Source organism: Haliotis asinina, chromosome 1 (assembly GCF_037392515.1).
Source record: "Haliotis asinina isolate JCU_RB_2024 chromosome 1, JCU_Hal_asi_v2, whole genome shotgun sequence".
Taxonomy (NCBI): domain Eukaryota; kingdom Metazoa; phylum Mollusca; class Gastropoda; order Lepetellida; family Haliotidae; genus Haliotis; species Haliotis asinina.
In genome coordinates, this window is record NC_090280.1 from 64669334 (window position 1) to 64693202 (window position 23869).

Sequence of the window (23869 nt, forward strand, 5' to 3'; positions counted from 1 at the left end):
ATTGTTGGAATAATGGCAAAAGCGGCGTAAAACCCAACTCACAAGATCACGTAACTGTGCATACCCCTGTGCTTGTATCAGTTATGCAGTTATTTTTTTAGGGATACGAAAGACGGCTCAGATAAGCTACATAATCTCTGTGCCACATTTCCGTTTATGGATAGAATGCGTACGGTTACTTCGTGGGCGACTGTGGGTGTGAATCTGCTTCAGATGACGATTTGTGTGTTGTTTCACGCCACACTCCGCAACACTTCAGCCATATGGCGGAAGTCTGTATTGTATTCGAATCTGTACCAGACAATCTAATGATGTACATCATGAACATCGATGTACGCCGGTGGCATGCAGTGACTTGTCATTACCTAAGTCAGCCAGTCTGACCGCTTGACCCCGTTAATCGCCCCTTACGACAAGGAAGGGTTTCTGAAGAACAATTTTAACCCGGATTTTCACGGCTTCAGCTGACAAAAGTCACTTCTGCAGGATGGAACATTTCAACAGCTCTGTGCTTGGATACTCCTCCTAAATATTTATAAGCAGTTGGTGTTAGTGTATAACCTGCCTGGTTTTGTTTCCGCATAATTGGTGCCCATGCTATCGCACACTAGTGTACCTTATTCAAAATGGCGGGACCCGTGAAGGTCCGGGGTAGAATAGGCCTTCAGCAACCCATGCTTGCCTTGAAGGCGACTATGCTTGTCGTAAGAGGCGACTAAAGGGATCGCGTGGTCAGGCTCGATTAGCGCAGATCGATGCTCCTGTTGTTGATAACGGATTGTCTGGTTCAGACTGGATTATTTACAGATCGCCGCCAAATAACTGGAATATTGCTGAGTGCGGCGTAAACCTAAACTCACTCACTCAAGTGGCGGATGAAATGAAGTTTAACAATGATAGAAAGATATTATTTAATTATGAAAATGTGACTTCTAAGGGCATACAATAAATTATGCAAAAATATATACAATAGTTTATATAAAATATACAAATATTTTTAACGAAGCTATGTGTACAGCCATCTATTCACATATGTACAGCGCAGGTCAGGTAGGGACTTCCGGTAGACTGAAGGCACTTCCGGTAGACTGGATTTCATAAGGCCTCAGAGCAGACTTACTACCCAGGATACTACCACGATACTCAATACCTGCAGGATGTTCGCTGAAATAATCAAACAGATTTTAATAGGAATCTATAAATATAACAACGTCTATCTCATTCACGGACAAATGCATATTCAAAACGTCAAACAAGAGAAGTATATTCTTAAAATTTCAGTTTGGCCAACAACTACAAAACTGATAAAAACAGTACAAGGATGGAAACACTGAAAACCCAGGTAAGACACCCGCATTAAGTAGTGGCTGACGAACAGCTATCGCCAATACATTAGTTTCACCGTGCTGACACTTCCGGTATTTTTACCCACTGTATTTGACAACAATAAAGGACAGCAAACAAAAAAAATAAAAAAATAAAAACAAAACAAAACAAAAAAACGGCATGTAACAGAAGTGAAAAATCAAACGTAAACATAATAAACCATGTGATATTTGTCTTACAATCAACTATTCCAGGTTACTTTATGATATGAATATATATTAATTCACAAATGACATGAGGAAATCTGAAAAGCGATAACTGGTATAGCTGGTTGTGAGAAAACATCTATTTGTATTGCCTCAATTCCCTTCCACCGTGTTTTATAAAATCACGATCGGCAGCAGTGAACGGACTGGATCGAAAAGAGAGAGTACTGTCCTCTTTCCAAACGTGAGTTATCTCTCCTTGGCGACTGCTATATTAAAAACACGATACGCATATGCTGGTCAACACATATCTACTTCCGGGAAATATCGCACCAGTACGCCGAACGTCAAGATGTAATATTTGTCGGATGCATACCTGCCATGGGGAAGGCCCCGCTCCCATCCAGTTGTCGCTGCTGCGTGAGGAAATCTGCGCACTCGTCCTGCAGAATGTCCATGTGGTCACGTCGGTTGGACGTCATGTTGTGGAAATACTGACGCAAGACGCTGCACCGATGGAATCCGGCGTTGTCAAGGCAACGAAGTCCTGTTTCGTAGTCCCTGTGAATCAGAGGTATCGAATCAGGCATATATGCGTAATGTACACGTGATCCTATGGAATTAGCAGATATATCCAGCCTACGCTCACCTAAGAATAATGTACATGAAATTAAGATATCAAATAAACCCAAAGTTTGACTACTGCTAACATAGTTAGTAACACAGAAATGTTTTTGTATTATGACCAAAGAGAAATCACATATTCTTTGTGACATAGAACTACCGACGTGCATAGGGGATATATGTGTTCCAAAACGTACCCTCCAAGAAAATATACTGAGCAGCAAAACAAACGGAAATATAGACAAAATAAAATGTTATAAATATAAGCGTTCATGTTTAGTTGTTTGTCTTCTTTAAACATGTCTTCTATTTAATAACGTGACAGAAAAAACCGAGTTGCGTTTCTTTTAAGGTTCAGTGTATGTGGTTGCTTTTCCATTTCGATTTTATCCGTATGTAATTTGTCGTAAATTACATGACAAAGACCCATTTCACCTCAATACTGAATATCGCACATATAGTGGCAGTTAGTTTAGGTAGGTTTCTTCACATTTTACAACACGTGAAAGGCAACCTTTGTTAGTGGTAGGGGATTGATGGCTAAAGCTGTGGCACTACATTCTCACCTGCACTGCTGTTCCGTAATTTCCGGTTGGCTGACAGTCATCGGCCATGACAGTGCAAGTACCCGGATGCAGTGCTGAATTCTCGCTTGGCCCCGTGTGCCACATTCGTTTCCTGGAAGGTGGAAGAGTCAATAAGCATTTTTTGATAGCTGTTGTTGCAATATTTCAGATTAACGTCTGTATGTTCTGTGTTCAGGCATTCTGACATAGCAGTGCTACAGATTCAGAAATGACGCTTTTAAAACTGGGTGACAGTCAGAAACGTTAGTGAGAATATGACTAAACGCGGCTTGTAGCAGTATTCCCGAAATATCACTTCTGGGGACATCAGAAAATGAGCTTCATATATTATTCAGATGTTGGGAATGGAACCCATGTCTTCGCCGTGACGAGCGATGGCGACCTACTAGGCTACCCTACCATTCTTCAAGCCTACCGGACATCGGTTAGAGTGGGTGAGTGAGTTTAGTTTTACACTGCACTCAGCAATATTCCAGCCACATGGCGATTGTCTGTAAATAATCTAGTCTGGATCCGACAATCCAGTGACCAACAACATGTGCATCAATCTGCGCAATTGGGAACTGATGACATGTGTTAACCAAGTCAGCAAGCCTGACCACCCAATCCCGTTAGTCGCCTCTTACGACAAGTATAGGACTGTCTGGTCCAGATTCGATTATTCATAGTCGCCTTTTATGACAAGCATGGGTTGCTGAAGGCTTATTCTACCAAGGGACTTTCACGGGTACATCGGTTAGAACTGAACTGCAGTAACCCATGCTTGTCGTAAAAGGCAACGAAAGGACCGTTCACAATTTAAGGGGTAGTGGTGGGGGTGATGATGATTCTATGGAGTTGTATGTACAATGTGAATGACCCCCGTAAAATGAATGTACAAAGTAAGTAACACCCTGCTAGTCTTGTACAAACTCGATGAACCCCGATGAACACACACACCTCGCTGACTTGGTTGATACACGCCATCGTATCACAGCTGTGTAAATCACATGTTGTTGATCACTGGACTGTCTGGTCCAGACTCGATTATTTACAGACCGCCGCCATATAGCTGGGATATTGCTGAGTGAGGCCTGAAACTAAACTCACTCACTCTTCCCGATGTACCAATGTTACCAGACGTGATCTGAATGTGATGTACCTTCGGGTTCTGTTTCAGATGTGTTGTTGCCAGTCCCGCACTGCTGTTCGTACAGCCCGAAGATGTGCTGGGGGTAAAGCACCTGAAGCAACGCCCCAAACATCGGACACGTCACCGGCACCCTCGACGTGTGGAGACACGACTTGAATTGTACATACGACCTGGAGGGTGAATGATTATAGCGATCAGTATTACATATACCTATATCGTCCAAGCGACAACATTTATCCAACATGCCGTTAGCATTGCTGTTGATCACACCCAGCTGTTTGATATTATAGGAGTAGGCTTAATTATCATGGTACGCCTCAACGGGGCTTGCTTGTTATTAGACGCTCAGGATAGACTTGATTGTCATGGGTGACTGAAGTGGACCCGTGGGCCATGGGGGTGGTCCGAATGGCCTTAATTATAACGCTGCAGTCGGAAAAGGCCCGCCCACGTGTCCTGTGTGGATTTGACTGCCATCGACTACCCTGAGTCGACTTTCTTGTTGGATGGCATCATGAGTGACGTGGATAAACATGAATGTCATGAGACGTCCAGTGTGGTCACAACACGATCGGTACAGTTGTCATGGAATACTCTGGGATGCCCTGGTGGACCACCATTGTCGCGGGAGGCCCTGAATGGACACATTGGTTCTGGGATGCCCTGATAGCATGGAACACAATTGTCTTGGGATGCTCTGAATGGACACAATTGTGCTGGGATGCTTTGAATGCACCTGACACTAGCTTTCATTCTTTATCTCAGTAAATTTGATCTTAAATGGACATCCTGATTTGACATGACTCACTTGCACGCGGCGTCCAGGTCCTCCGGCAGGTCCATCACGTGCGCCTTGCATGTCTCCAGCACTTCCATAGCCTCGTCGAAGTTAGCACAACCTGGGAGAAGGAGAAAGTGTATCTGCTGAAGATAACTGAGATGCTGCCATAAAGGCTGTTGAAAGGACTTACATCATGGTGTGTGGAGGTGCAAATGGGTCTGTTACCGTTATAATACACTGTATCATGCAACACCAGGTTTACTCATACTCATCAACACTTTATCAGAATTGTTTGTTCACCCTACTGCTCAGACTCGTTGGCAGTGTACCCACACACAGACACTAAACTGTCGTCGATGCCTCTGATAATCGTTCTCTTACTAACACGCCATGAAGACTTCTCCAGGGCCTACTCTACTCAATCAGGGCGGGGGTAAAGCGTTCGCTCGTCACTCCAAAGACCAGTGTTCGTTTTCCCACATGCGTATACTATGTGAGGCCAATTTCTGATGATATTGCTTTGTAAATTGCAAAAGCGGCGTAAATTTAAACTCACTCACTGCCATCCACTTCTCCAGGACCCCACTTACCGGCTGTACAGATGGTGTTGGCGGTCTGGTCCACTCCCTGGGGCAGAAGGTCGTAGAAGAGACGGGCGAACATGGGGCAGTCAGCAGTCACCTGGGCCGCACACTCTAGACTGTCGTTGAGAGACCTGTGGAAGGAAGCAGCGGTCGAAATTAACGCTGGTCTGTGGCCCCAAGTCGACTGAAAACCACGCGGACCTACAGCTTTTCTTTTCTGCAGCTCCTTGTGTCCAACAGAATTTTTCATCCCCAGTAACTAAGAGTACTATTTCCACAAAAAATGTATGGCCTAAACATTCTGATGAGGGTCCACGACGCCGGGCCCTTAGGGCTTGCAGCTTAATTGTATACAATGGAAGTTGTCGGCTCTGTGCCGAACAATCCACCTTTGTTGCCAACATTGCAACTCATTCAACTGACATTTATTGTGCTGTCGTTGAACGTATCATTTGTCAATATTCCAGCTATAGATATTCTAGTCTAGAATAGACAATCCAGTGATAGAGGCACCAATCCATGCTGTCATGGAGACTGAGCACTCGACCTCTTTCAAGACCACCTAGTATCAATTACCTCCACCATACAACCGATTCTACCAGCTTCCCCTGTGCCCGACCAGAAGGACCGATGATGTTTCCTCGATCCTGTGAAATGGGTATATCAAGTCTTCTTCCAACCTGTTCACCCTCCCCGACCCTGTGAACAACTTGTTTTATCGATATGGTCCTGATTGTCAAAGCTCTCTTAGCCCTACGGTGGTTTAAAGTGTCATAGATTAACATCACAACTGCCTTAATTCTAAGAGAGCTCCGAAAATCCAGGCCCTGGTCTGTTAAGTCACTTTTGGTCCGATCCAACTCACCTGCAGAAATTGCCGAAGGACGACTCGTAGAGGGAGTCGAACCTGATGAGGCTGGTGCACTGGGTGATGTTGATGGTTCTCTCCAAGAAGCTCGGGCAGGCTGCAACAATACAACAACGTCTTGGTTAGGAACCAATCTGCTGAGATCCCAGGAAACTGGGGTGGGATGGTTTAGAGGTGATAGGGCATTTCAGAGACGTAACATTCATCCACGGACGGACGATCCAATGGCAGAATGCACAGAAACATCTGAATTCAACTTGACTCATCTTATGATTATACCATTCCATCTACATAGCGGCACCCAAAGACAAGGAACGGTGGGTAGCCTAGTGGTTAAAGCTTTCTCTCCTCACGCTGAGGGCCCGGGTTCGATTTCACTCATGAGAACAAAGTGTAGCATATTTTTGGTGTCACCTGCTGTGATATTGCTGGAGTACTGCTAAGCGGTGTAAACTTTAACTCACTCACTCCCTCCTCAGTTATATCTCTCTCCTATATTTCCTCTCTCCTGCCCTGCCCTGCCCTGACCACTCACCCCCATCACACAGCTTGTAGATGTCCTGCATGACTCGCTCCCATCTCTGCATGGTCCACGTGGGTGCCTCATCACCCTGGATGTTACAGCCGGCGGTGGCGTCGATGTAGCACTGTGTCAGATTGTTGCCCTTGATGGTGTCACTGAACAACGAGAAGATTAACAAATACATGCCGTATAAACAACACAGGCACGACTAACAGATTGGGACGATGGGAATAGAAGCGAAAAGGCCTTCCCATATACATAAGAAATATTATGCCAAAAGCAGAGTCGATTGTACAGTATAGTGAATGTATCATGAGCAGATACCTGATTGAGCAGTATTACAGCTGCATGATGTGTCTAAGCGAATTGGGTCTGAACCAGGCAATCCAGTGATTTTCACCATGCCATACGGTGTCAGAGCATTTGTTTAGGTGAGCGTATCCTGCCAAACCGATGACACCTGTCGTAAACGTATTCAAAGTCTAGTCACTTCATAATTCAAACTCCATGAAGTAAAACAAAATGCATAAACTTTGGAAATTTTCTACACACAAAACGTCCTGAACGCTATACTGATGTCTTGTTGGGAAACGAATCCTGGTCATCGACGGCGTGACGAGCGAACGCTTTAGCCTATAGACTACCCAAATGTCCCTCCACGACAGGGGCGATGTTCGTAGTTCATATCGTTCGATAAAGAAGCCAATAAATGTTCGTTCCTCGGGCGTAAAAAACCCAACTTTCTAGCGAAACACTGAAAAGGTGGCTGTAAAATTGCCGGTACAATGAACCAATTTCACAAGAAAACATTTCAGGAAATCCGGAGCACAGTTTTTGTGTACGTAAAACCTAAGGGCAAATACTTTTTTCATTTCAGTTTTATGTGTCAATATGTATTTTAAAATATAACCCCACCGGCCCATTATATCAAATAATTGATCCCTCATGTGTAAATGTTTGGGTGAACCTGGACTGGTTTTATAAAGCTACAGCGACTGTATACATATTAGATACGAGGGCAGAGTCTCAGTCTCTCCATCTCCACAGACCTTGTTGTGTAATCGTAAGGTGTTAACCAATATTGACGACCTCACTACCACTCTTTTACGATGTAGATAAGTTAACTTGGAAACACGTTTAGCAATGAAGACGTATGTGAGACACATAATGGCAGAGGCTTACATAAAAAGTGACGTCAAACGTTGAGCCCATGCCGAACGCTCTAACCGCTACTAGTATCCAGCGCCCGGGTGGTACGGTAGCATAGTGGTTAAAGTGTTCGCTCGTCACGCTGAAGACCCAGGTTCGGTTCCCCATATGTATACTATGTGTGAAGCCAGTTTCTACTGTCCCCCGCCGTGACGTCGCTGGCATATTGCCCAAATCGGCGTAAACCCATGCTCACTCTCCAGTGCCCATTTTGTACAGACACTAACGGTAGTCATTTGAAAGACGGAACAACATGTTGTTATTATTTAATTGGAAATATGTTTTCTACTCACAGACATATTTTCTCGAGTGTGCCGACAGCAGCCCCCTCGCCAGCCGCCGTCTCAATCACCTGGTTCAGCACTCCTTCCATCTCCCGCACACACACCTCCGCATGCGTCGTGTTGCACGTCTGTGACGTCACACCTACACGAGCAAAATCAACAGTCAGTGTAACAGTTGCTAGTGTTTAACCGTCAAACAACTGAACAGTCTGGAACCTGCAACGGAAAATATTTTCACTTTTCATATTCGGCTACAGAATGGATATTAGATTGTCCACAAGTTTTATGTTCAAACTTGCCTTTGTTCACCCAGTTAAAAATGGGTACCCGGTGGGATAAGTTGGGACTATGTTAACCTTCAAGCGCCTCACAGGGTCATCCGCGGTAATAATATTCAGTTTGTGTGTTATCGCCTAGAAAATGTGCCTTTTACATAGCAGAGGCACGTCAAAAATTCCCAGTTCACATTATTTTATTCATTGTGAACAGTAAGTGTTTTCTGGAAAGACTCTGATATAAACTGGTGTCTGGAATTGTGCAGACTGTGTTGATATTTACTGAAATAGGTGTGTATGGTGTGTATGATGTTCATCATGACAAGGCTAACTGCTATATTAATAACATATCTAGCTATAACACTGATATACATGTCAGATATTACCGTGACATAAGACTGGATATAGGTCTTTATAACCTTAAAAGGTTAGCATTTTAAATACCAGTGATATATAACAGGTATACTTTGATATACATGTACAGCTTCATTATGACGGTGACATTAAGTGAGTGGGTGAGTGAATGAGTTTAAGGTCGCTTCTAGCAATATTCAAGCAACTTCACGTTGTGGGATTCACACAGTGTACCCATGTGGCGAATCGAAACGGGGTGCTCTAGCGAACGATTTCACCACCAGGCTACCTCACCGCCCCCTAACAATGAGATGCGTTGTGTTGTGATGAGTTGTGTTGTATCGTGTTCAGTGGTAGTCATGCTGCTCGTGTTCGAGGCCGAGGCCTTGTTGACTGGGATAGATACAGCACACGAGTTAATTTAAAGCCTTCTTCACTGGGATAGATACAGCACACGAGTTAATTTAAAGCCTTCTTGACTGGGATAGATACAGCAAATGAGTTAATTTAAAGCGTTGTTGACTGGGATAGGTACAGCAAATGAGTTAATTTAAAGCCTTCTTGACTGGGATAGATACAGCAACTGAGTTAATTTAAAGCCTTCTTGACTGGGATAGATACAGCAACTGAGTTAATTTAAAGCCTTCTTGAGTGGGATAGATACAGCAAATGAGTGAATTTAAAGCCTTCTTGACTGGGATAGATACAGCAAATGAGTTAATTTAAAGCCTTGTTGACTGGGATAGATACAGCAACTGAGTTAATTTAAAGCCTTGTTGACTGGGATAGATACAGCAACTGAGTTAATTTAAAGCCTTCTTGACTGGGATAGATACAGCAACTGAGTTAATTTAAAGCCTTCTTGACTGGGATAGATACAGCAAATGAGTTAATTTAAAGCCTTCTTGACTGGGAGAATGTAATGTGGGTCGTTCGTGTGTACGTAGGACCAGCCTGGGTGGGTCACACCATGTATCGACAGTAAACAGGGTAGGATTCTTTCTGCAAAGCAATCTAATTGCCGTATTCTGCTTTGGGATTAGAGGGTAATTAGTGTGTTTGTCTGAGCCATCAGTGTCCTATGTGGACTGGGCAGTATCAAAAGCGGTATTATGCTGTTTGGCGAGTAATACTGCTTTGAACCACATGATAAAATAAATAGGAATAACACAAATTTATTTTAAAGCCTCATATTGAATATTCGCGCTTGTGTGTGAGGTGAGGTAATGTCAGGTGTTGTGAGGTGAAATTAGGTGTAACGTTGCACTTGAATATGTCTCTCAAATGACGCATGCGTGTGTATGTGCAGCTGCTTGTACTAGCCCTGACTTCAGCTTCTCATCGAGATACAATGTAATACGCAACGATTACACTGACCATCATTACGCATTAAGGCATAAGTATTCAAATATCTGCTCACTGCTGCTGTAAGTTTCTGTGAAATCAGAGAATGTTTGTATTTAATGGCGCACTTAGCTATATGCCATTTGGACCAGACAATACAGTGATCTGCAGCATAGGAGGGTCGACAAGGTGGCCTAGTGGTTAAAGCATTCTCTTGTCACGTCAAAGACCCGAGTTCTATTGCCCACATAGGTGCAATGTGTGAAGCTCTTTTCTGTTGTTCCCCGTCGTGATATTGCTGGAATATAACTATATTCTGTTGTTCCCCGTCGTGATATTGCTGGAATATAACTAAACTCGGCGTAATAACCTAACTGACTCATCTCAGCATAGGTTGCTTCAGTGAACAGCTGTATATTGTCAGTATCAAATGACAGCATCAGTTACGTATGTCCTTATGAAACAGATTAGATCACAAACATATTCATTGTAATAACACACGTATATCAGAAGTTACATTTACGCTTAACTGTGAAAATAATACAAACGGTCACCTTATCTCCATTCTAAAACCAGAGGTGAATAAGCAGATGTAAACACATGTTTAATTTTTGTTCAGAGAATCAGGATGCCTCTCCAGGCAGCCTCTTGTCAAACAAGCAGTAGTACAACAGTAGGTGGCGCTGTCGCGAGTCACATGACATCGACCTGGCGCAGTCGCCCCGACGCTGTACATATGCTCATTCACGGATAAGTGTTGTTTACACTCAGTTATATTTGGAGTGTTTGACGAGATGGGTTGTTTCGTGATGGCTTCGTCACAGTCGCGTCTCTCCGAAATCTGTGTCTGGACCATCCCGAAACGATTCCAGCATTTCCGTCAGTCACTTGCCTATCTCCCGAAGCACGTTCACAGAAAATACATTTTTTTCATGTCCCATGTGATGTCATAATAACTTTATTTTTCCTGGAAAACGCTTCTGTCACCTGTGTGGTCCACTTCCACGGGTGGTGTGAGTGAGTTTAGTTTTACGCCGCATTCAGCAACATTCCGACTATATGGCAGTTTCCTGTAAATAATAGTCTGGAACTGAGAATTCATTACGGGCTATTAACACATGGTCGCTGTATATTTATAATCTTCGGTAGCTGAGGAAGCGGGCCTATACCCTTTAATCCCTTTTCACATATCGACAGCGTGTGCCAGACTTTGTCTTCACACAAGCTGGACATCAAACCCAGGTTTTTGAACCAAGGCTTCGTCAGCTAAGTTATTCACCCCTTCCATAATCAGTTGGTAAAGTACAACACTGATAGTCATACTAGTATAACTATTTGATTTGACGGTCACATTTCACTCCGGAAACACACATCGTATACGACATAGAGACACTCGTAGAGGAAGACGTGCAGGAAGAAATGCACGAAGACACAGTGTAAGACATGCAGGCAAATGCACCACGTGCCCGGAAGCACGTGCCCTGAAGCATAATATTTGTGGGAGTAGATAACAAGAAATACCAGCCACATATATTGGTCTAGTGATTGGACATGACTGTTCACTGACGTTGTTGTATTTTCATTCACAAAGGCAACGTCAAACTAGAGACTAGTCTGTTGTACTGACTCACAAAGGCAGTATCTAACTAGAGACGGTTGTACAGACTCACTGAGACAGTGTCTAACTAGAGGCTCTTGTACTGGCTCAAAACAGAGTGTCAAACTTGAGACTGTTGTACAAACTCACAAAGACAGTGTCAAGTAGAGACTGTTGTACTCGCTCTCAAAGGCAATGTCAAACTAGAGACTGTTGTACTCGCTCAATGTGTGACGTCCATTTTTGGTGACCCCCGCACTGGTTTTGCTGGAATATTGCTGAAAGCGGCGTAAAACAACACTCACTTTAAAGACAATAAATTTCAATTGCAATGACACGAAACCTTTTCCTTGAAGAATAAAAAAACACTCCTTACTCATCAGTATCATATTGAGTGTGAACACTTCACTGGGGCCGTCGATAGACGTCAACAAGCACGTGACAACTGACATGCGCAGTGATGCTGTTTGCTGTGCCACAGTACAGACACCAACAGCCGAGTTCCTCCTACGCTGATCGTATGGGTGTCAACATTCCCTTTTAACTTAAATCCACAGCTTTCTTGGCCTTCAATCAATGTTCTAAAGTGTCACTATTTTACAATGCCAAATAATCTCCCTGATTGTGTAAGTTGGCTTTTCTGACTACGGAGTCTCTTTGTAAACCAAATCGAGTGAAAAATGTCGATAAACTATTTTGCATGTTCAGAAAACTATGTGGACTCGTTAAGTCGGTTTAACTAAAGCGATACTTTCTCGATTTGAAAACAGGAGGCAAAGTTTGCCATGGATGTAAATAATGAGACTGGGGTTCCCGTCGCTGATGTTGTTTGATCTGCGTTACTTGTCGCCTGACAGTTCAGACAGTTCAGACGATTAAAATGTCACTAAAAGCTCCTTAAGTCCCTAGGTTAATTAACTCTTCGCTCTCTTCGTGTCCTCTAAAAGAGAGATTATTTGAAAGTTGTTCAGCCCTTCACATGTTATGTGTTTCACACAAATATGTACGCCGAGCCTGTGGCTCCAAAAAATAAAACATATGTAAATGGCAAAATCAAGTTACCAGATACAAATTTCAACGTCTACAACATATATTACATTTCTATAATATAGATGTAATTAAATTCATACAATAGTAAGTCGTCAAAATTGAACTTATTTGCAAAACGAGGACAAGGCCGTATTAATTTGAAGACAAAAAACTCCATGCTCTGGAAACAAAACAGCTACCGTAAGAGACGCTCAGAGATGATTATGCGAAGGATAAAAGTACAAATACTGACTCAGACAAGGATGGTTTTCGTGCAATATAATAATAAAAACATTGGGAACAATACATTGAGTGTAACTATGTCAGTTTATCATGGAGAACGCCCACTGAAACAGTACAGTGTTTCACAGTGTAAACCTGAGCCCACTCTAACAGATACGAACAGGAATTGAATGTCTTAATGTTAAATGCTGAAAAGAAAGGGACGTAACAGACGCCCCTTTCGCACCCTTTATGCGGTCTGTGAGTGTTTTTGCATTCTATTCAAACGAAAGCCGTGACAGTAACAAAAGGAATATTGTAAGTAAATATAAAAACACACCAGATGTCAGCCTTTTCGTCTTCGGTGAGTGAGTAGGTATTGCTTAACGCCTCAATTTTGCAGCTGTTCGGGGACGATTAATGGTCATGTCAAATGGTTGTCGTTCATTGTTCTTCTGTGTCTCACTTAGGAGATACACATACTGCGTTGAAAACGCAGAGGTATATGACGAAATTACAATAACTCTATATTTGATGTAAATCCAAAAGCGCAACTTAAACAAACACTTTTAGAACTTTTAAAATTTCATTATACGTGTCTGTTTTTCCAACACTATATGTTTATTTCCATCCTACCATAACAACGGTGTCAAAATTTAAAGAATACATTCTATGTTGGAAAATCTGAGGTATATAAGGAAACAATAATAGTTTTAAACAAAAAAATCTAAAACCCCAAGTTACGCTTTCGGATCAACATACATCTAGAGTTATTATTTCGTGATAATGTACATCTGGATGCTTTATTTAAACAATCAGAATCCAGTGTTTACTGAAGTCATCGTAGAATTAAGGATATTTACAATTATTGTCAGGGCGGTGTGTTAGTATTCGAGTTTGGACAAGACGATCCGATGAGTGATATTATGAGCAAGGGTCTATGTCGCTGGGTTACGATGACAAGGAATTAGCCACATTATAGAACCTGGTTACCCGTTGCAATTGCCTCCTCTTACGTCAAGCATTCTACATGCACTTCGTTGGGATCAAAATCTCACCCGGATTCTGGCGGGATGACATTATGTTCAGAGAGTAACGTCACTAAAAAAGACAATATTTCACTTTTTTTTCACTATTTGTTAGGTAGGTGCAGACGGTAAATCATCATATTTCCGTTGCCTGAATCTAACATCTCACGGCAGAGTCGATCTGTAGAAAGGAACTTTACTTTACAAATGCCAATCAGGTATGCTGTAAATTATGGACATATGTAAAATCGTCTGAAAATATGTGGCATTTCTTCAAAGAATAAACATTCAAGGCCAATTTGTTCTCAACAATATCCCACAGAAAACAGCAAAACTGAACCAACAGTCGTAACAAAAATATGTTACCTTCGAGAGCTGCCAAAATAAACGTAAAAATTAATTTCCACAAAAGGTCACTGCACAGGTCTCGAACCTTGAAAGGGCAAAGCAAATATTTAATCCACGCAGAATAGGTCTGTTGTGACATCACCATAGGTGTCATATAACAACGGTAATCCCATACGGAAAGATCTACGTCCTCACAGACTCCTTGTCTTCCTCTTAACTCATATGTAGATTATACTGAGACTGTCTTTGATGTTTCCAGATAGCTGTGTATGTTCCAGTAAGTACGTCCTGAATGACTCTCAGTGATATAAGTTCATACTACATTATACCATAGATTCGATGAGAGTGATTAATTCATATCTACGGTAAATTTCCATGAGCTTTTTCACTCATTATGAAGAATAATTTTTCAGTCTGTTTACCATAGACATATTTTTTTGGAATATTTCGAGGAACTCTTGGTGAACTATTGAAGTGGAGGTGCATTTGACTAAAACTTGCTGGAAGAGTAAATCTTCATTTAAAATCAATTCTTTCCGTGTAATTGAATATCGAATGCGTTATTTAGAAATAAAATCTGTCTCTTTTACTGTCAGAAGAAATGCGTGTTGAATCACATCATCACTGAGGTAGGTGTATAAGACTTCGGATAACAACCTGCAATGAAAGCTGTCACACACCACGTAAAATTAATGATTTTTAATGATTTGATAAGTATGGAAAAAGAGAAGAAAAAATAGATTTTTTGCCCACCTTGAAATAGAAAACACATTGTTATAGTAAATCCCAGTGCTGAGTGCTGCATGATGCTCGAAGCTTGGAGCCGACGAGATACAATCCGGTGTAAGTGAGCGAGGTAGCCCGAATGACGAACCTGGCCGAACAGTCCGCGATGCCTTTCCTGTTGCTCGGCACACTGCGTCATACCACAGCGAAACCTACTGCTAAGTCCGGGTTCTTCCTCCCTCGCACGTCTTCCGCACAGCGTGCCGATAGCGGACGTCGTAGCACTTATTTTAGCAACTTCCAAAATAATCCCTTCTCTGTAAATCCTTACACTTGTTAAAATGCTGAGTGGTCGAATAGCCGAGATTCTCGTTGTGGTTGACATTGCAGACACCTGTTACGGGGCTGTGTAGTGTTTGTGTTGACGTGAGTGCATACTCCTGGATAAGGTATTGAAATAACGCTACGTTTTTACCCTTCTTGAGCAAACGTACGTTGAACAAATTTGTTATATGCATTAGAGACTTGGAGCTAAACCTATTTTGTGCTGACGTCCCCTGGCACTGGGGTTACATGTAAAAACTGGAATGGAGAAGGGAAAATATGACTAAGGATTGGTACGTAAAACTGCCTACAACTAATCCGTACATGATTTAAGTCGTTTTGTCCGGGTAATTACAAGTAACGTGTAATGTCAAACCTTTATTTCTCATAGTAAAGCAATGCTTTTTAAATGTTAATTGAGTCAGAGATTTATTATTAATCACACATATCATCCCAACACGGAACGTAACCTTTATGACTTGAACTCTGAATGCAGACAATAGGACAGACATACACAACAGTCGATACCACGATATGTTTTACATGTGTTAATAGATGAATAATAAGGAAGATAAGATACTTTATGGGTGACAGCTTATGTATTATGTTGCGACGTGACGGTATAGGTTCTTATACGTTGTCAGGCCAGATCTTCACCGACACGATACACCCAGTTGTCATCCATACAGTATCTTAACTTTGTTAGCAGTCAATACCAGTTGCTGAAAAGAAAATAACGATTTTAAAAGTTTTTCGAAGTTGACATACACCAAGAACAGAGCGCGAAAGCCAGATATAAATCTGATAAAGAATCTGATATTGACAAAGGCCTTCATCCTGAATATTTGGAAGTTGTACCTTGTCACGTCTCTGAGGACCATGGACTCTCAATCCATGGACTGACCCCCACGTGTGGCCACACCATCTGGCTGGTCAGAAAGGTCAGGATCATGTTATAGGAGAATTTAGAAAAAGAACTCGGCAGAATTTCTACGTTTGCTTGTGTGTGCCTTACATAAAATTCTTCTGTAAACCTATGCGAAGAAAATATTCCCTTTGTTGTAGATATCTATACTGAAAACGAAAGAAACACAGCTGATATTGTTTGAATATTGAGGGGTAAAATGAACTCACACACACTTGAACACTGCAATCCTAACCACACGACTGAGCAGAAACTCGAACCTCTTCGAAATCAACATAGAAACATTATGATCAATCGAGTCTATTAACAGAAAATGCGGACACCACAGACTCCAACTCCTGGAACACTGTGACATAGCGGAAACGATTATCTTGTATAAAATGTAAGGCATCACAGATAATGATATTGTTGTTTCTCAATCATTACCTATCAGACAACTTTGGAAAAGTCTGAGGCCAAGAGCAGGGCCCCGTTTCACAAAACTGTCGTAGCTCTACGACTGTCGTAAGTTTATGACACCGTATTTAGATAAACTGTCGTAGCTCTACGACTGTCGTAAGTTTATGACACCGTATTTAGATAAACTGTCGTAGCTCTACGACTGTCGTAAGTTTATGACACCGTACTTAGATAAACTGTCGTAGCTCTACGACTGTCGTAAGTTTATGACACCGTATTTAGATAAACTGTCGTAGCTCTACGACTGTCGTAAGTTTATGACACCGTACTTAGATAAACTGTCGTAGCTCTACGACTGTCGTAAGTTTATGACACCGTATTTAGATAAACTGTCGTAGCTCTACGACTGTCGTAAGTTTATGACACCGTATTTGGATAGACTGTCGTAAGTTTATGATACCGTATTTGGATAAACTGTCGTAGCTCTACGACTGTCGTAAGTTTATGACACCGTACTTAGATAAACTGTCGTAGCTCTACGACTGTCGTAAGTTTATGACACCGTATTTAGATAAACTGTCGTAGCTCTACGACTGTCGTAAGTTTATGACACCGTATTTAGATAAACTGTCGTAGCTCTACGACTGTCGTAAGTTTATGACACCGTACTTAGATAAACTGTCGTAGCTCTAGGAATGTCGTAAGTTTATGATACCGTATTTAGATAAACTGTCGTAGCGCTACGATAGCTTTGTGAAATGTGGCCCCTGCTATCTGAAAATGAAAATAATTTGCCAAACACACCAGCGGTTATCAAATTCTGTTTGGACTATAGATGATGAGCACTGGAAGAGTGCCTGGTCCATAGTGAAAACCGCCTGAATCGTTCCTTCGTTTGTTACAATTATAAAGAAAAGCTATCGTAATTGAATCTCTATCCCAAGAAATGAAATTATTCAAGTTTTCTGTGTGGAATTGTGGTGCGCAACGTTTTAACACCGTTAACTTTTTCGTCTCTCAGGTGCAAAACTTCATGCAAATCCGAAGAGTATATGTAATGTTAAAATGTTAATATGATAACAGTATATATTGACACAGACACCAAAGCATGGATGATCACACACAGAGAAACAGACAGTCAGGCAGAGAGACACAGGAACACACACAGACGTACACGCGCGCGAGCACACACACATTCGTTGGCATAACTCATTCATTCAGCTATCACAAAACACCATAGACTTATACCTCATATAATTATATTAACACTGTACAATACCATGAAAGTGTTATTCCCCAGGGGTGGTGGGGTAGCCTAGTGGTTAAGGCGTTCGCCCGTCACGCCGAAGACCCGGATTCGGTTCCCCACATGCGTACAATGTGGTGAAACCCATTTCTGGTGTTCCCCGCCGTCATATTGCTGGAGTATTGTTCAAGGGGTGTAAAACTAAACTCTGTTAGACTGACTATTAGACCTCAAAGCCATCAGTAAATGTATATTTATCTCAGTTCAAGTGAACATCCAGCTCAGTGCACCGAGGAACCTTTTCTCAATTACACAACCAATGCATATATACTTAACAGCAAAGGAAACGCAAGTGAAATCTCATAAAAGTAAGCATTCATGTTTATATCTACCACTTCCAAACCTGACAATTGTGTTCATCAAGGACAGCTGAACCAACCTCAGCTGATAATGATTCAACTTAGGAGACATCCTCGGAAGTGAACACCGGGGAATTACGACATCGTGTCCACGTGTCGCCATGCTTGGTGCAGCGTTGAATGTGACTGTTAAACTCAAGTAACTGTGAAACAATTGCTGCACACCCTTGTGGTGTTGTGATAGGATGCTATGTGAAACAAGGTGTCTGGGTCATTGTGTCGGTGTCAGGGTTAGCCTTTTCAGACAATCTCAGTCCAAGGCAGTTCAAACTATCACACGTTCACGCCATCACCATTCACAACATAAACATTCAGGAAAGAGATATGGAGTCCTGCTACGATGTCAATGAGGACAACATCCGGTCACTTGAATGTGTAATGAATGTTGTTATCGACCAAATTCAAATACAGTATGGTTCAAAATTATTGAGAATAGCTAAAGCATTTCATATTATTAAACGAGAACAAATCAGATAAAATTGAATGTATTGTGAAAGTGAACTGACCTTTTCATGTTGTGTAGGTAACAATTTAATATTTTATCAAGTCTCCTTGAGCTTCACGGCACAGTCTAAGACGGGTAGGCATACTTCCTATCAGAGAGGTTAGTGTCTCGTGAGTTATGCTGTCCCAGTATCGGACCACTTCTCTCTTCATGTCTTCAATTTTTGTCAACCCCTTTTGATTCACACATTCCTTCATCATCCCCCAAATGTTCTCAATGGGATTTAAGTCAGGACTATATGCAGGAAATGGTAATGCAGTCACATTTTTCTCCTGAAACCACTGCTTGGCATGTTTTGCGGTGTGTTTAGGATCATTATCTTGCTGCAAAATCCCGTCATTTCCATAAAACACATGTGCACTTGGAAGGAGAAAATTATCTTATATGTTAGTGTAGCGTTGACTTGTCAGATTTCCCTCAAACACACACAGCGGGGTCGTTCCTAATAAGGATATCCCTCCCAATACATGAAACTTTGGGCTGTATTTAGGTCGTCGATACAACGGTGCTGACGCAGACTTTGTCCATATTTTCACATTATTGGGATATACCCATATTGAGCTTTCATCAGTAAAAATCACATTTTCCCAGTCAAAGTTTTCATGTGCCAAACACCACTCAACACGCCTGTCTTTATGTTCTTGTTTCATGAGAGGAGAAGGAATTCCAGTCTTTTTCTCCCATCCAAGATCAATCAAATTTCTTCTAACTGTAGATTTTGATACAACTGTTGATCCCCTTTCTAGCATTTCATACCTGATGTTGGAGATGCTTGCCCTTTGCTTTCTGGACGCTAAAATTCCCAGCCGGTCGCGATCTGAGAAGTCCAATTTTCTGGGTCTCCCTGCTCCTTTCTGGTGCCCAAAATCCTTTCCCTCTTTAAAATTCTTCCTAATCCTATACACAGTAGAAAGAGGAGTTCCTGTTCTCTCTGCCAATGTATTTACATCATCAATTCCTTGATTACACAACTCAAAAATCAACCTTCTTTTATCTTCAGCAGACATTGTTGACAGTGCTGAGGAAAATGACGTCTGCTACAAATTCAGGGGAGGTAACTCTAATTGTACTATACTCAGTGGGCCAAGATGAGTTACCTCCCTTATACCATTACTTAGTTTTAAGTATCAGTGAATCAGTTGAGGTGTTAGGATAGCTCAAAGTAAGAAGAAAAATTCTCAATAATTATGAACCAGACTATATATTGATGAGGACCTTGAAATATTGGAATTTGGACCACCTACACCTTTTTCTGAAACCATTAACAGTACTCCAAACACTGGGCAGCATGCCACGTAAGGTAGCCATCCGATTAAAGCATCGAATTGATTACTGCTGGTTTACTACGGTTTTGAAAGGTTTTGTATTCCATGCAACACCTGAATGACTGTGTTCAATACAGCAAACCAGCAAGTAGTTATCATCTTTTCATATGTAGCTCAATCTTTCAGGTGTGATCGCCGCCTTTGGCAAACTTCCTGCAATATCACGGCGGGGGACACCAGAACTGGACATCACACATTGTACCCATGAGGAGAATCGAACCCGGGTCTGTCGGGTGATGAGCGAGCGCTATGACCACGAGGCTACCCCACCACCTCTTGCTTTTAGGTGTGTCCTTGTAGAGTCAGTAACTATGGCGAAACAAAATGAATGTGACCTAGACATGTGCTGATGTCATGTTCTTCATCCTCAGAGCGTTTATAGAATGCATCGGGGTTTGTCTGGTATGTGGGAGTATATCCCTGGGTCAAATGTCAACAGTTGAAAGGGTGAACAGGAATATTGATCATTCATGCATGTACGTGTACCCAATCCCGGGAAAACTCAAGACTTAGTGTAAACACCGCTGAGTCCGTATTGCCAAAACTGTCACCAACACACCTGGCAGTCTGTCTGTTGGTTCGTTCTTTAAGGCTACACTCAGAAACAATTCAACTGCATGACGACAGTGTATAACTAATCTAGTCTGGACCAGACAATCTAGTGATCAGCAGCAAGAGCATCGATCTACGCAACTGGGATACGATGACACGTGTCAACCAAGGGAGCGATCCTGACCACCCGATTCCGTTAGCCGTAGCATGATCTACTGAAGACCATTCCTAACCCTTATCTTCTTAGGTCGCCATTTCATCAACTCCCGGTACAAAGTTACAAGTCAGTGAGGTCACAGATGAGAGCATTAGCTTCTGAGTGCGTCCCTGCCATGCTGCAAGGGGTACAGATTAAGCCATTTCTGACCCCACTAGCACAAGTCTCCTCACGCTGCCGGTACGGCGTCTGTGTAAGGCTGAGTCGACTTGTCTGATGGGCCAGGAGTCGGTGGCAAGCCAGAAGTCAAGTCCTGCCTGTTGCCGTTTGTTGGCTGTCGACTAACAGGGGATCATCGTAGGAACCTACTTGCTAAACACGGACATATTCTCAGGTCCGTGGTAATCCCCGGCTTTCGTTCTGAGTCGCTACAGTCACCTGCTGTGTTTGTCCACTGCCCAGTGTCCACATGAAATGGGAAGAGTGCACGGAAATCCTACGATAAGACCAGACTTCCGTTGCATAATTGTCACAACTGTTTCAGTGTCCCTACAAATACAAAGGTTGCAACAGCTGACAGAGATTAACATACCATTAATATATTGACGATGTAGAGACAGATTACAGTCCAGCCCACATCGTTTCTAATCTTTTGTTATCATTCGGTGTGTAACATGGACGGTGGAGTAGCCCAGAAGTTTTGAGGTTAAAGCTTTCGCTCGTCACTGCGACGACAGCTACTCATACTACTGCTACTAACACTGGTGCAATGAGATGGGGACTGGGTTTGTTTGTGTGTGCGCGAGCGTGCATTTTCTTGCTTGCGTGTGTGCGTGTGTGTATGTGTGCGTTACTGCGGTACGCAGTTACTGAAATGAAGTCAGGCAAACTTACAAATGCAGATACTTGGTAAGTAAATAATTATCTGTTGGGGTTTTGCTTAAATGTCGGCGAATTTGTAGCGTTCCGTTTGGAACTGTAAAGAACAAACAATATTAACTTGTCAAGAAAGTGTGTGTGTATGTACTAGTCGGAGCACATATCGGCGTAAAAACACTTGGCCATTGTGATACCAAGTGGCGGTTTATCGTAAATGTTCATAAACTGAGCGGTGATTGGTACACATTTAACCACTAATCTTCGTCTTCTGACTTGGAGGGGGACAGAAGCAAGAACATTCCGCTTACATTTCAAGGATGAGCAGTCAGAGCTTCAAATGGCAGGGAGGTCAAATATGTACACGTTTATTCAAGGCTTTAATGACAAATTAATACAATTAAATGCACTTAGGGAAATAGAACCGTTTCTTTACGATAAAACAACGGTGGAAACGGTGCATTGAAACAATAATTAGAAGATAAATAATTTGGTTTGTTCAATTTCCGGGAAACACACACTATTGGTTTGCAAATACAAATAACGTGCAGAATTGTACAATCATTTACAGGCTAAACACAACGAAAACCCCTGAGCCACGTCCTTTACGCGTGTAGCATCTCCTACAACACCATGTGCTCTGAATGCTACAACACCATGTGCTCTGAATGCTACAACACCATGTGCTCTGAATGCTACAACACCATGTGCTCTGAATGCTACAACACCATGTGCTCTCTGTCGTTACATTTACCTGCATCCTTCTTACACGTTTTTCAGAATCAGGAAATATATCAGTTTCAGTATTTTTAACTTGTTAAATATTAAACAACCATTTTTAATCTTGCTGTTTACACGTAAATGCGTGAAATATGTCCAATACTACCCCGGTTACCATAATAATTATGTATTTTAGGAAGACAGTTTACATTTGGAGTGAAAAATCAACAGGCATGAGATTACTAAGTGATGTAAAATGAATCTACAAAACAGGCCACGTCACGTGATCACTTAACCGTAAGTCGGATTTTGTAACGACTATCCGTATAAGGTCGAAATGGCCAAACAACAAGCTATATGTACAAGAGTTGGGACGGTATTTTCAGTCATGTTGAATCAACAACAGCCGTTAGGGAACAATTCCCGCCTGTGGTGAAGCAAGGCAGAGCTGACGTGCCTAGTATTCGGGGCTATTTACGGCCATGGCTGGTATGCTGGAAATGTGATTGAACACAAATCATACTGGTCGTTCGAACTAACACAGCCTATTTATTTTCAGGAGACCTTCAAGTAAGCTCCCGGCAGCGTATTCGTGAGCATTCATTGACAAAGAGTGAGCAGTTGATTGTGGTAGCAAAGGCTCGCATCGTTTTATGGACTGTGCAAAGAGTAGATCAATAGTTGACATGGACAAATAAACAATGTGGCAGGTTGCTGATACACAAATCAGTTGCATATAAAACATTTATGCTTTTTTTTTCAATATTACTTTCATTGCTGATATGCTGATAACAGCAGACAGTGACATTTGCCTATTCAGCAATTTCCAGTTAAATTTACTGAAAACCTGTAGCCCGAGTTGACGTACTTTTTTCTTCCTAGCTTTTGCAAAGGAAACGCTACATGACATATATGTGCCGAATATAAGCAAAACCCTAAAAATATGTTTTTAGTTACCAGATACAAAATGTATGTTCTTTTGAATGTTTACTCGACTTTATTTCAACAGGGGCGTGAAGTAGCTAGGTTTGTAGTTGAAGTGGTCGCTCACGTCACGTTAGACTCCACAAACGTGCAATATGTGAAGCCAATATTGCTGGAACATTGCTAAAAGCGACGTAAAACTAAACTCAAGCATTTATCCCAACACTTGCATGTTTGGGACTTATAACAATAAATGAATGACTGAAATAAAAGAATATATAAAAAATATAAATGTATGTATGAAAATAAATAAATAAATAAATAAATAAATAAATAAATAAATAAATAAATAAATAAATAAATAAATAAATAAATAAATAAATAAATAAATAAATACTTTTTTTGCAGTTGTTCTCAGTCACTGATAGATTTCGACAATCTATACTACTG

General features: G+C 41.8%; 1 protein-coding gene across 1 annotated transcript; it reads right to left on the bottom strand.

Moving 5' to 3' along the window:
• Positions 1–926: 926 nt before the first annotated feature.
• On the bottom strand, positions 927–15198 carry LOC137281979 (uncharacterized). Its single transcript, XM_067813731.1, has 10 exons — positions 15075–15198; positions 8134–8266; positions 6644–6786; positions 6106–6205; positions 5247–5371; positions 4684–4774; positions 3885–4045; positions 2723–2834; positions 1909–2093; positions 927–1164 (listed from the first exon to the last, which is right to left on the bottom strand). Exons 1-10 carry the CDS (start codon positions 15124–15126, stop codon positions 1106–1108), a joined length of 1161 nt encoding a protein of 386 aa, XP_067669832.1. The 5' UTR covers positions 15127–15198; the 3' UTR covers positions 927–1105.
• Between the last annotated feature and the right edge of the window lie 8671 nt (positions 15199–23869).